Genomic DNA, 12764 nt, shown 5'->3' with positions numbered 1-12764 from the left:
AAACATTTCTTTGGTCTTAACAAGCTCTTCCCCTTTTTCTGCCTCTGAATTTTCTCATTTGAATATTTCTGTCTCCATGGCCATGCTTTCATAGTTTTTAAAAATTCTCCTATTAACTGCAGAATTAATTGCAAAGTAAATGTAGCTGAACGGGTTGAGGCTTGATCAGCCGTGTTTTAAGACTTAATTTACCCCTCATAATTAAAACAGTCATGAATCTGACAGCTTTGTGCATCTGATGCCGAGCAGCCTGTTGCACCAGATACAAGCAAGTTGAACATAGTGTTGTAATTTATGCAATAACTAAAATCGGGTTGCACCACACAAGTAAGGTACAACGTAGAGGTATGATAAAAGTTCCACCTCCCCCGAGCAGGTAATTAACTGGTACCTTGGTGGAACGGTAAGAAAATGCTGGAGTCTAATGTTAGAAGAGTCAGAGTAAAATGTTCTTCTACCTGGAGCACATTTCCTGCGACAGACTACATCCCTTTACATTCATGATGACACTGACATGCACGCTCAGTCCTCGGCTGTACACTGACTTTATTCTGCTTCACTTTTCTATGATGGGATTTGCCGCTAGCAGCACATGGGTGCTTGTAACAGAGACTTGTAACTGTCAGTGTGTTGGCTTCAGCTTGATCTTTGTGCCAAGATGGAAGTTTTTCAAGGACTTTTGCTGATGTTGTTATTATCTGTGACAATATTTATGTGTGTTAGAGTCTTCCACACCACACTGAAGTACAAATCAATCGATAAATGACTGCTGAATGAGGTAAATGAGGGAAAGTTAGACCAACCACATTTTATGTCACGTGCTGGCATACATTATGTTTTCTTCGTTTTACAAAATAGTCTTGCAAGCTTTTTTATTTATGTTACAGCAGTGTCTTTCTTTCCCTTGTCTGAAAATGCACAGTGGAACTTCACTCTGCAACAACGCTACAGGCAACTCAGTTAAATCACAGTGTAAGTAGAGATGGAGCAAATGAACAAAGTAGTAAGTTTAATGTGAAACTAACCTGTTACAGCCAAGCAGTGAGTGTTGACTTTACTCTTGAACCTACGACAACAGGCTGCAGAACTCTATCTGAAGACAGAATATTTGTCTAGTCTGTCAGTCTGTGTTTGTGAAAAGCTTGTGTTATTGATTTCTCTACCTACAGGTAAAATCAGCAGCTAATGAACAGAGTCCAGAAAAGCTGTCAGGATGCTGTCAAAAGCCATTTTATGAAACAGAGGAAACAACTACCTGAGGAAAAACAGACATGTTGAGAAAACGTCTGGGCAACAAAAAAATGTCAATTGCAACGCAATTACTCCTGGAATGCACAGACCATTGCAGACTGATGATATATCAGGGTCAAGTAATGGGATTCTACAATCGACGACAAGTCACTAACACTTTTCACTGACTCCTAATAGCATGACATTTCGTTTGAAGACAGGAGCAGCTGCTGCAGCTGTTCCAGGTCAAGGCTAACAAGAGACAGATGTATGTCTGTAACAAAGTTTCCTTGAGAATAATTCTTTTAACCTTCAGATCCTGACTTCAGTCCCTCCTTTAGTTGAGCATCGACGAATTTATCAAACACTGACACTTATTCTTTGACCTATAATAGTCTATAACGTGTGAAGTAGTGGGTGCTTGTTGAAAAAGACATAAAAAAGAGTAGTCAGAATAAAAAGAATTTTGGGAGAAAAATGTATTCAGCCCAATTGCCAGATGAACTGCTGTATTGTATGTTTCTGCAAACCAAAGATATGTAGCATTTATCTTACTATATAATGAAGAAAACTCTGTCTGTTCCACGTTTTTCTCCTCACTGACTTGGTCAATCCATGTGAAATTTGGCACAGTGGTAGAGGGTCATGGGAGGATGCGAATGAAGCAATATTACATCAATTGGCCAAAGGGGGGCGCTATAGCAACTGACTGAAATTGCAAACTTTGAACGGGCATATCTCATGTTCCGTATGTCGTAGAGACATGAAACTTGCACAGAGATGCCTCTCCTCATGAGGAAGACATTTGCCTCAAGAACCCATAACTTCCGGTTATATAGATTTTCTTGGTGAACTTGGTGAACATAATCTAGGGACCAATATCTAAAGTTCCCTCTTGGCAAAAGTTGGAAAACTTACTAAAACTGAGCTTCTATAAGGCAATGAATATTGTGGAGGGCGTGGCTCATCACATAAAGGTGTATAACATCTCAAGGGTTTCACCGATCACCACGCAACTTTGTAGGCATATGACACATAATCTGAGGGCTAATTTCTTATCTAGGCCTAACTGCCATATCGATTTTTACTAAACTTGGTAGATATGTAGAACAGGACGCTTCAAGGTGACTGGAGAAATTTAACTCTAACTGGCAACTGGGTAGAGCTATAACAACAGAAAAATGCTTAAAAATGGCTACATGGTTATGTTTCAGCATGAAAACCACTTTGTCTCCTTGGAATTATTAGGTTCTAGCTGAATATCTGTCAAAATGGAGTTATTTATATATTCTTATTCTGTGACAACTTAAAATTACATGAGGTGTTTGTTTTTTAGAAGTTGTATGTATTTTTGGACTTTTTATTTATTTAGAAAAAAAAGGTTCTATCTCCAAAATCAACCTCCAACTTGCTACTATAAGGTTCTACTTGATCGCCATTCAGCACTTCCAAAGCCCACAGGAGGATCAGTCAGGTTCTGCTTCTCTGTTATGTTGCCACATTGCTCAGTGCTTGTATAAAACAAAACCTGATACTGCCTTTATACTGAGCTGCTACATTAACTGGCTGGGACAATCGTACAGTGGCTGAACCCAACACAGATGTTTTATTTACCTGCCGTACTGATCTGTACAGAGAATATCTAGAACAGTGGTTCCCATCTGGTGGGTCGCAATCCAAAAGTGGGTTGCATGTCAATTCTGAACGGACGCGTTAATGTTTTGGAGGTGTAACTACAGAGTGACACAGACACACCACTGCAGTGTATATAAATATAAGTATAAATGTTCACAGTATGCTTAAGGCTGACGCACAAGTATAAATCCCCCTTGACACTCTTAGCTTCATTCATTAGTGAATCAGAACATTACAAACTAAAGGTTGATGTGTATTGACAGCATTGAAACACAATCAGAGAGAGTTTAGGAAGAGTTGGATGACTTACAGCGGACTTCCAGGTACATGTGCTGGTCGTCCTGGCCAATGGAGTTGCTGGCGGTGCAGAGGTACTGGCCGGCATACGTGAAGAGGACATTTTTCAAGGTGAGAGAGGACACCCGCGCGTGGCTGCGTACCACAATGTTTCTATCAAGGCTCTACAAAGAAGAGGAGAAAGCAATTAGTCACACTAGTAAAGCCTAATTTCATAGAAATGGATCTGGCCTCGCCACTTGTGAGGGTTTGTTTTTTAAAAGAGCTTCCTACAAAAAAGAGAAGGAGGGTGATGGGTTTCTGTTTCTAGTTTGATTGGAATAAACTGGATAAGGCAAAATAGATGAACTGGGAACTGAACTTCATCAACTAAAAAACCAAACAAAGAAACAGTGATGAACACTCTTTGATTGACGGGTGACCTCCAGTACTTGAATTACAGTGCAAAAACATCACGTGATTAACAGCTGGACGAGACAACATGAAAGAAACAACTGCAATAAGCTGTTAAACCAACACAGACAAGAGAAAAAAGACAGTCTGGTTCAGACAGGAAGCTGGGGTCTTTCATTTTTTTATGGAAAAAAAAAAATATCAAAGGATAAGGCTGCGACGTTATTCTATATTTTCTAAGGTGAGTAGCAGAGACAGGATGGGTACTAGAACTAACTAGGGATCTGAAGAAGAAAAACATAGAGATACACCAGCCTTATCCTTTTTAGTGGATGTCACCAAGATTATATTTATAGGTCAAGGTATATGTTCGGGGAAATTCAGGTGGCCAAGGCACACTCAGCAATCTTACAATCATTACAACATAGATGTCAATCTTCAGGGGATAGTTTGGATTTTTTGAAGCAGGGATTTTTCAGGTATCCATAGTCAGTGTATTATATGCAGTAGATGTCAGTCGGCGTACCCTCAGTTTGGAGAAGCAGGCTGGAGGAGAGGCTTAGCAACGCTGCAGTGAAGGGGTCAGCAACAAAATGTATTTCAGTCACTTTAAAGAATAATACAACCTGAAAAAGTTAAATATCAGGTTATCAGTTAGAGCGTATGCTATATTGAGAGAATTTTCTATTCTGACTGGGAAGATATCAGCGTCTTCAGCTCTCCATCTATGCTGTTGTTATGGAAACCAGCCTCCATTAAAACTAAAATTTCCATGCTGCGACTGTATGATTCCACGCACCAGTCAAGTTTCTTTTAAAGTTTACATCCATGACTGTGTAAACATGAATGCTTCACACACATCTTCCCCCCTGGCAGTGCAGAAGAGCTATACAATCAGCACAGTTTCAAGATTAGAGTCAGCAATTCAGTATCTGACCAAATGTCTCCCCCTCTGTTTCTCAGGTATGACAATGAGTAATGGCCAGAAAAGTGCGTTATGCAGAACATTATGATGTCACAGTGAAGTTGACCTTTGACCTTCTTGATTTACAATGTAGTCACTTAATCATTGTATCCTATTGGATATTTGCGTGAAGTTTTGTAATGATTGGTGTAAGAATTCTTGAGGTATGGCCAAAAACATGTTTTGTGAGGTCACAGTGACCATGACCTTTGACTGCCAACTGACATCTACTGTATGTAATATACTGCCATGTTTAAGTACCCCATCCATCCAACCCCACTTCAAAGGATCTGATCTATCCCTTTTAAATCATACGTTAGTCAAATAAAGTTTGTCTCTCACACACAAACAGCAACACAGTGGATATCATAGCCACTGAGAAACAATCTCTACATCAGCATGGAAATCGGTGAGTGCACAAAGCCTGGGGAAATAAACTTCAAACTCCTACAGTATGTCGATTGCTGTCCCCACTGTTTAGCAGTCTAGTTGCAGGTTTACAACCAGTCTAATTGCAGTTGGAACTCTATAATTGCAGTTGTGACAAATGAATTGTTATACCTTGTGTTTATTTTCCTCGGCAGAGTGCCTTTATTGCCCTGCCTACTCGTCTGAACCTGTTGTATTGTGGATATGGGGGGTCACTGAGGATGCCTTTTCCAGAGCAAGCTCTCAGTGCAGGCGTGCAGACGACATCTAAGTGACCTCACTTGCCTTTTTAATCATGCACTACAACCCAGCTTGACCCGCACATAATAGAAAGATGAAACCAAAGGATGGGGCTGCTTTGTGTCTTGCTTTGTTCTTTGGTCTCTGTGAAGTTTATAGTCTGACCATTCTCACATGCAGTATTACGTTTCCAGAAAACTAACGCAAACTTCCCACCGGGACATAAATTGAGATATATTCTTGGAAATTTGCTCCAGAAGGTAGCAGGCGAAAAAAGACATCAAATAATGAAGAAGAGCGACATAGCCGGCCCCCATAAAAACTCTGTCTGTTAAAAATATAGTAACAGCTTCTCTTCCCTCTGGGCGACACATAGTTCAAACCAACAGGGGATATACATCTTCCTTCCACCTGTCATGATTTGCTATTAATATTTCAGGCATTCTAGGTCCTTCAGCGTTTATGTTTTATAAATAATTGAATGGTATTTTGTTGTATTAGCATTATGGCGTGAGGTGTTATCCTCTACAGAGCAGAGGGATGCAGATGTGGCAGAAACATTTGTGCTGTTTGCTGGAGATCTGAGGGAGTGTCCTGGCACATTTTGAAAGGGCAGCATTAATCTTGCCTTACTGCAGTGACACAGGGAGAAGCTGCACCGGGCACACTGCTGGAATGTAAACAGGGATAAGGTTAATTGAGAATAATACTTTAATGATACAACAGAAGTAGAAGTGAACAGGCTCACCTTTGAACAGGATTTATTCATTAATTCCAGTGAATGATTTTAATCATACCACTCTGATTCGTCACCAAATTAATTAGGACGGCGCGGTTGTAATGGAAGGCATGGAAATGACTTCACACACTTTCCCCTGTTTGCGTTAGTCGCTGCTTCTTTGCTTTGTAGGGCAAAGCTGACACTCTGTTACATAACCTGTCAATACACGTGTTTCGCTTGTCATATATCCTGTACTACAACTGCTACATAGGAGGAGACCGGAGCCAGAATCTGCACCGGCTGTGTTTGTCACTGACGCAGTCAAAGCACCCAGTTCACTCTTTAGACGTGCTGCTTCTATATGTTCGCTAAATTTAAATCAAAGCTGACACAAAGGTTGCTTTTTACAGTAACCTTTGTGTCAGCTTTGATGTCATTTGGGTCTCTCTGAAATAATTTTGTGTCCCTTTCAGATAATTTTCTGTCTGTCTGGTCGTTTTGCTTTGTATTCACTCTGCGTCTCCTTGTGGTTGTTTTTTATCCGAGCTAATTTTGCATCAGTTCTGTCTCCTGTGTCTGTTTGTAGTCATCTTGTGTCTCCTTGTAGTTCTCGGCCTCTTTGAAGTAATTTAGCATTTTATGCATGTAATTTTGTGTCTCTTTTTAACTGTTTTTGTCTGTTTGTAGTCATTTAGTGTCTCCTTACGATTGTTTTATAAGTTTTTGTCGTCATGTGGGTGTCTTTGACTTAATTTTGTGTCTTTTTGTGATCATTTTGGGTCTCTTTGAATTGATTTTGTGTCTCTTTAGGGTTATTTTTCATGTTTTTTGGTTGTTTTGTGTTGCTTTGCACGCATTTTTTGACTTATAGTGTTTGTTGTGTGTCTCTATGGTGTAATTTTGTATCTTTTTTTGCCATTTTGTGTCTCCTTATGGTTGTTTTGTGTGCTTTTTTGTTGTATTGTGTCTTCTTGTGGTGGCTTTGTGCCTTTGTTTTAGTCGTTTGTGTCTTTCTGAGGTTATTTTGTGCCTTTTTTGCCTGTTTTGTGTCTGTTTTCAGTCACTTTGTGTCTCTTAGTGGTTGTTTTGTGTCTCTGAGGTAATTTAGCATCTAATTTGTTGTTTTGTGTCTGTTTGTTGTCATTTGGGCATCTTTGAGGTAATTATGTGTCTTATGAAGGTAATTTTGTGTCTCTTTGAGGTAATACTGCATCATTTTTGGTCGTGTCTCTCTGAGGTAATTTTGTGTCTCTTCCTGGTTGCAACGTGTTAATTTGTCGTTTGACATTTTATAAGTGAAGGCCAGGGGGCCCCCTGACATTTTGGGCTCCTGGGCTTGTGCATGGCAGGCCTGTTCAGTAATCCATCCATGCTGTGAGCACCTCTCCATCACCTACAGTACTGTACAGCCTGACTGACTAATGCTGCATTCATGTCATACTGGATTTCTGTAAATACATAAAGCAGACTGTTCATATCAGCATCATAAAGACAATCAGATGGAGGGCATGTGAAGAGTGAATTATCAGAGGTCAACATGGACAATATAATCAGCCAATATGTTATTAACAGCCAGAGTCTACAGCCACACTGGCGGCTCTTTGAGACTAAACTCCCTAACTTGGAATTTTGATCTGACGTTGGCATGAGATGAAAAGTTGGAGGAATCTCCAAGGTCATTGCACTTGGCCCTGCGAGTGAAATGGACGTCTGTACCACATTAAATTCTGAAACAAAACATTTCAACCTGCTGGTTGGAGACTTGAGAAACTACCTTAAAGCCCTTTTGCATTGCAGGAACTTTCGTTAAGTACGCAGGCAAGGAAAGTAAGCTGTTGTGGAACAGACGACAAAGGAGGAACTGGAGCTGATATTGTTATCGACTTCACTTCATGTTAATGCTGAAGTGGGTGGCCCATGAGGGCACGAGGCATGTCAAACTACTTCTTAGTTTTTCAGTTTGACCTGCTGCCTGCAGTGTGATTCTTACTCTGCAATAATCTTGTGTTATCTTCTTAGTTTTCTTTCCCTACATTATCTGGCTGTGTGATGTCTCCCACTTTCTGCCAGATTCTGAGAAGTCTTCTGTTGTGCATTTTTTTTTTCTAATTGCTGACTCTAGCTCCTCTTTATGACGTCCTTGCCCTAATTACAAGTGGGAAGCCTCAGTGCCTTCATTCCTCCAACTGACATTCTCCACAGCTCTCCTCTTTTAATAATAATGATAAAAAGCTTGTTAGTGTGTTGTGTATGTTTGTTGTGTCATCCTTGTTTTGATGTGACAACACATGTGCTTGACCAATCAAGACTGACAACACTTCTTGTTCTTGCATTTAGTAGGGGAGGCTGGGGACAGTTGCAACACTCCTGACTTTTCTCTTAGTTACTCAGAGACTATTAAGACTTCACCAACCGAATTTACATATATTAAACTTACAGTTGGCTGCTAATTGCCCATGCCACTTCAACTTGATCACATATGACTTAATTCAAAATACTGATTTGAATGGAATAAGTCAGATGTTGCAACTGACCCTAAACCTTAGGGACCGTTGCAACATGTTAAAAATACCTCAAATTTCACTACTTAACTTTTGCTTTTGTCACAATAAGCAGAGTATGCTGAAAATATACATTGTTGCACAGTTTTATATTATTTATTCATACAATAATGCCATTGTATTATTTATTTATTTAGCAGTATTTATTAAATAACAGTGAGGTTTGTTTGTGGGGAACTCCTTTGTTGGTAACCCAATCCCTCACTTTTGGCACACTGAAAACTGACAGAATAGAATTTCTATTTTTAGATAATAAACAATGATGGCTTTCGATAATTAGGTTACATTAACACAAATTTTGAAATTATGGCATTATGTAACCTAACCCTAACCCTAACCCATTATGCAAATGTAGTCTTTCCATTTTAATGTAATCTTATTTTCATATTTTTGTAAGGGCATCAATGTGCCAGTGTAGCAGCCAACAATTGTAAATTTTATCCATTTGGGTGAACTGTCCTGTTTTGTAATCACAATGACTTGTGCATATTGGAAAATACTGTTGTTTGGTCTGTTTTGATGCGGCTGCTGGTTTGCAACATGCTACATTATCCCCAGACTATGAGCCATGACAGAACATCATGTGCTAGCGAGACATGCTGACCTGGACACATGATCATGTCACTTAGAAGTCAACAAAACAATGATTCACACTAGGTTTTGATTAGCTCCTACATGAGGTCGGGGCAGTATGACAAAAATACAGCTCCGGGAAAAAAATGATTTTCAGGCCTCAAAAAAATGTTTTACAATATATGCAGCAGCAGATATTAAATGTGTTTTCCTGTCCTTCCTGGACCCAATGTCTCCCCTTCTGTTCCTCAGATATGACATTGAGTAATGGCCAGAAAAGTGTTTGTGCAGAACATTATGATGTCACAGTAAAGCCAAACTTTAACCTTTTGGATGGAAAATGTCATCATGATGTTTTGTCATAATTAGCACAAAAACATGTTTTGTGAGGTCGCACTGACCTTGACGTTTGACCTTTGACGTTTGACCTTCAACCTCCAAATTCTAACTAGTACATTCTTCAGTGCAGGTGGAAATTTGTGTTGCATTTGAGGAAATTCCCTTGAGGTGTTCTTGAGATATCCTGTTCACAAGAGAAGGATACAAGGTCACAGTGACCTTGACCTTTTACTATCAAGTAGTAAAGAGTGGATGTTTGAGCCAAGTTTTAAGTATTTCCCTCATGGGGTCCTTGAGGTATCACATTCACAAGAATGAGATGGATGCAAGGTCACATTCATCTTGACCTTTGACCACCAAAATCTGATGTTTGTGGCAAATTTGAAGAAATTCCCCTATGGGGTATTTGAGACCTTCACAGGAATAGGATGGGTGGAGGGACAAGCTGAAAACAAATGCCTCTGGCCACAGCTATCACTGGTGCGGAGGCATAAAAACTAATGGTGCATTCAAGTGGTTTCTGTCAATTAAAGTAAAGAATAGTTGACATTCAGGGTGCCCTGGTGTAAAGTTACTTACCGTGATCCTACAAAGCAGTTCAGAATGGCTGAGTGGTGAATATTCCACCATTAAATGTTACATTTCTCTAATTCCCTGTTAACACATGTCTAAGCTGCAAAGTACATGCCTTGCTTCCATTATTCATTCTATCTGGTTTGAGTACTATATTTACTGATGAATGATGTACAGTAATACAAATTAGTGGAAAATGCAGCTCGGCCATGTGATCTTCTCTGAACTCACGCATTGATGAGAATTGCCTGAATGCTCTATTCAACACTGCTGACATCACCGGCATTCAGCGGGCAGGTTATAAGAATTGGACCTTGATCTAGTTTAAGTGTCAGGCTGCTTTCTAAAGTGCACGTCACAATGAAATAAAGACACACTGTAAAGGCTTTGCAGTTCCCTTTAGCATACTATCATCATTCAGAATCCATTTATCATCATGACTAATCATATAATGTCTGCTTGTTAGCAGCCTGATTTATGCCTATCACAGAGCTGAGTTCAGCCGGTGTCTACTGCAAGCACAGCCAAAACTGTTATCACTGACTACAGATTAGTTTGATCACTGTGCTATTAGAAGTGCACTCATCCATAACTGATTTTCTATGGTGGTGGACTACATCAGACATATTTAACATGGTAATATTTCTGTCTTTACCACTGTACAGAACCACAGACTGACAATATCTTCACATAAAATATGAAGACTGGAATCTTCACCATAGATCATGAGACAAGTTAGCTTTGTGGTATTCCTGTCTTCAGTGCCTTTATCTACACAGCCAGATACAAGCTGCTGTATCAGGTTTAACACACTATTCCTACTCTCACTCCTGTCACCTTGTAGCGACAAGCAGAGAAACCATGGTGAGACAGAGAAAGGGAACAGTTAACAGGTAAGGACAAGCACTACAAGCACATTTCTCAACTGGCAATCATCTACTGAAACTACAGCAAAAGGCTACACTTTACATCCACTAATAGGAGGTGGTTGTCTAAAAAAGCTAGAAAACGCTACAGGGAAAACACCATCATGGAAAACACCTATACTTCCCACATACAGTACTGTACTACTGTAATCAAAGAAGTAAACTACAAAACAACTCACAGCATAACAAGACCATTACATAATACTACATACAGTACAGCTGTGGTCTGCAGAGCCTTTAAGGCACACTTCACTCCAAGATGAAAAGTACATATTTTCATTTTTTTATTTGTACATATCTCTTACCTGTGGTGCTATTTATCGATCTTGATTGTGTTAGTGGGAGTTGCCAAGTGTTGGAGATATCAGCCATAGAGATTTCTCTTGAATATAATGAAACAAGATGGCATTTGGCTTGTGGTGCTCAAAGTGCCAAATAAATACGTTTAAAAAACTCAACATCAACGTCTCTTTCAAGAAATCACGACCCGGTTACTCAAGATAATCCACAAAACTTGTTGTGGGCAGGTTCATGTAGGAACTATTTTCTTTCTACCAAACTACACCTGCCAACTGTATGACTGTGCGAAAGGAAATGTGCATCTACAGCTAGCTCACCTAGCACAACTGAGCTAGCTAATGCTACATTTCCATGAGGAGGACGCCAATAATGTTTATATCTTGCGCTACCACAAGAATGAGCTTCTCACAAATAAAATTTTGTAGCAGCAATACCACCGGAGGTCATGGAGGCAGTGTAGTGTAATTCAAGCCAGATTCGACCATAAGAGATGACGGAGAAATCTAAATAATGGCGTAACGGAACGAAATTGGTGATACAGAATAATATATAGTGAGAATAGAGAAAATAATTTTCCGTCTTCATGTCAGGATGTTTATGCTGGGTGCACAGACCACCACCGTCTACAATGCCGCCTGTGTAATATTACGACCTCCTCCACTGTCACCTTGATTGCTGTGTGAAACTTGACTTTGCCGTCTGGTGCCATCTATTGGCTGTATCTATGCCATCATAAAGGAAGTATGAGGACAGTGATGTCAGGTATTGACGTTTGGTCACGAACTTTCCATGTTGACATACAATGTGCAAGGTACCCTGGGTGAGTTGATTGTTGACGTTCTGCCGTGTCAAGTTCTGTCTGCTACATGCATTGTCTGTTTTTAAAATACACTTCCCTTTGCCCAGGAAATGTACAGTTTGCATGCAGTCTCTTTCAAAATAAAAGCACTACGCCAGTTCATGGTTACGTTTATTCATCACATCCACCACCCCTCCTGCCCGCCCTACTTGGACCTCAGCTGCCTGAACTGTCGTCGTCCTGCCATGTTTCCCCCTGACGTCCCCGTGCACCGTAAAACAATTACTCTGACCAACTGCATATCATGCCAATGTTAAAGGACAGCTTTTTTCGCCGGTGTCTGATGCCGAAAGTCACTGACCAAGTGCCGGCTTTCAATGACTTCAGAGTGAGACCGGGTTGGTATTTTTGTATGTAAAGGGAAAATAAATGAGCCTTAACTCCTGGTCCATTAGTAGATGCACGCTTCCTTCTGCGTGGGGATTTGGTCAGCTGGTGTAGTTCAGTACAGAGAACATAGTTCCTACATGAAACTGCTCATTACACAGACTGTGGATTATCTTGAGTGCAGGGGTCATGATTTCTGGAGAGAGACTTTTTAAATGTCATTTTTTAGTGCTTTGAGCACCACAATCCGAATGCCATCTACTTCCATTATATCGGAGAGAAGGCAGACATGTCTACGGCCGACATCTTCAACCCTAGGCAATCCACTCCAAAACAATCTGTACTGATAAACAGCACTAAAGGCACTTTTTTTTTAATTTTGGGGTGAACTGTCCCT

At 40.1% G+C, this 12764-nt stretch overlaps 1 protein-coding gene across 8 annotated transcripts in view; it reads right to left on the bottom strand.

Moving 5' to 3' along the window:
• ncam1a (neural cell adhesion molecule 1a) overlaps window positions 1-12764 on the bottom strand; it is a 415597-nt gene that overhangs the window by 96798 nt on the left and 306035 nt on the right. For all 8 annotated transcript variants that reach the window (XM_050040213.1, XM_050040217.1, XM_050040215.1 and 5 more), the window contains exon 9: window positions 3176-3326. In XM_050040213.1, the coding sequence (XP_049896170.1) occupies window positions 3176-3326 (151 nt within the window). The remainder of the gene's footprint in view (window positions 1-3175; window positions 3327-12764) is intronic.

The sequence above is a fragment of the Epinephelus moara genome, chromosome 3, assembly GCF_006386435.1.
Source record: "Epinephelus moara isolate mb chromosome 3, YSFRI_EMoa_1.0, whole genome shotgun sequence".
Classification (NCBI taxonomy): Eukaryota; Metazoa; Chordata; class Actinopteri; order Perciformes; family Serranidae; genus Epinephelus; species Epinephelus moara.
Note: the sequence above shows the minus strand (reverse complement) of the source record. Positions and strands in the feature narration are given on the sequence as shown.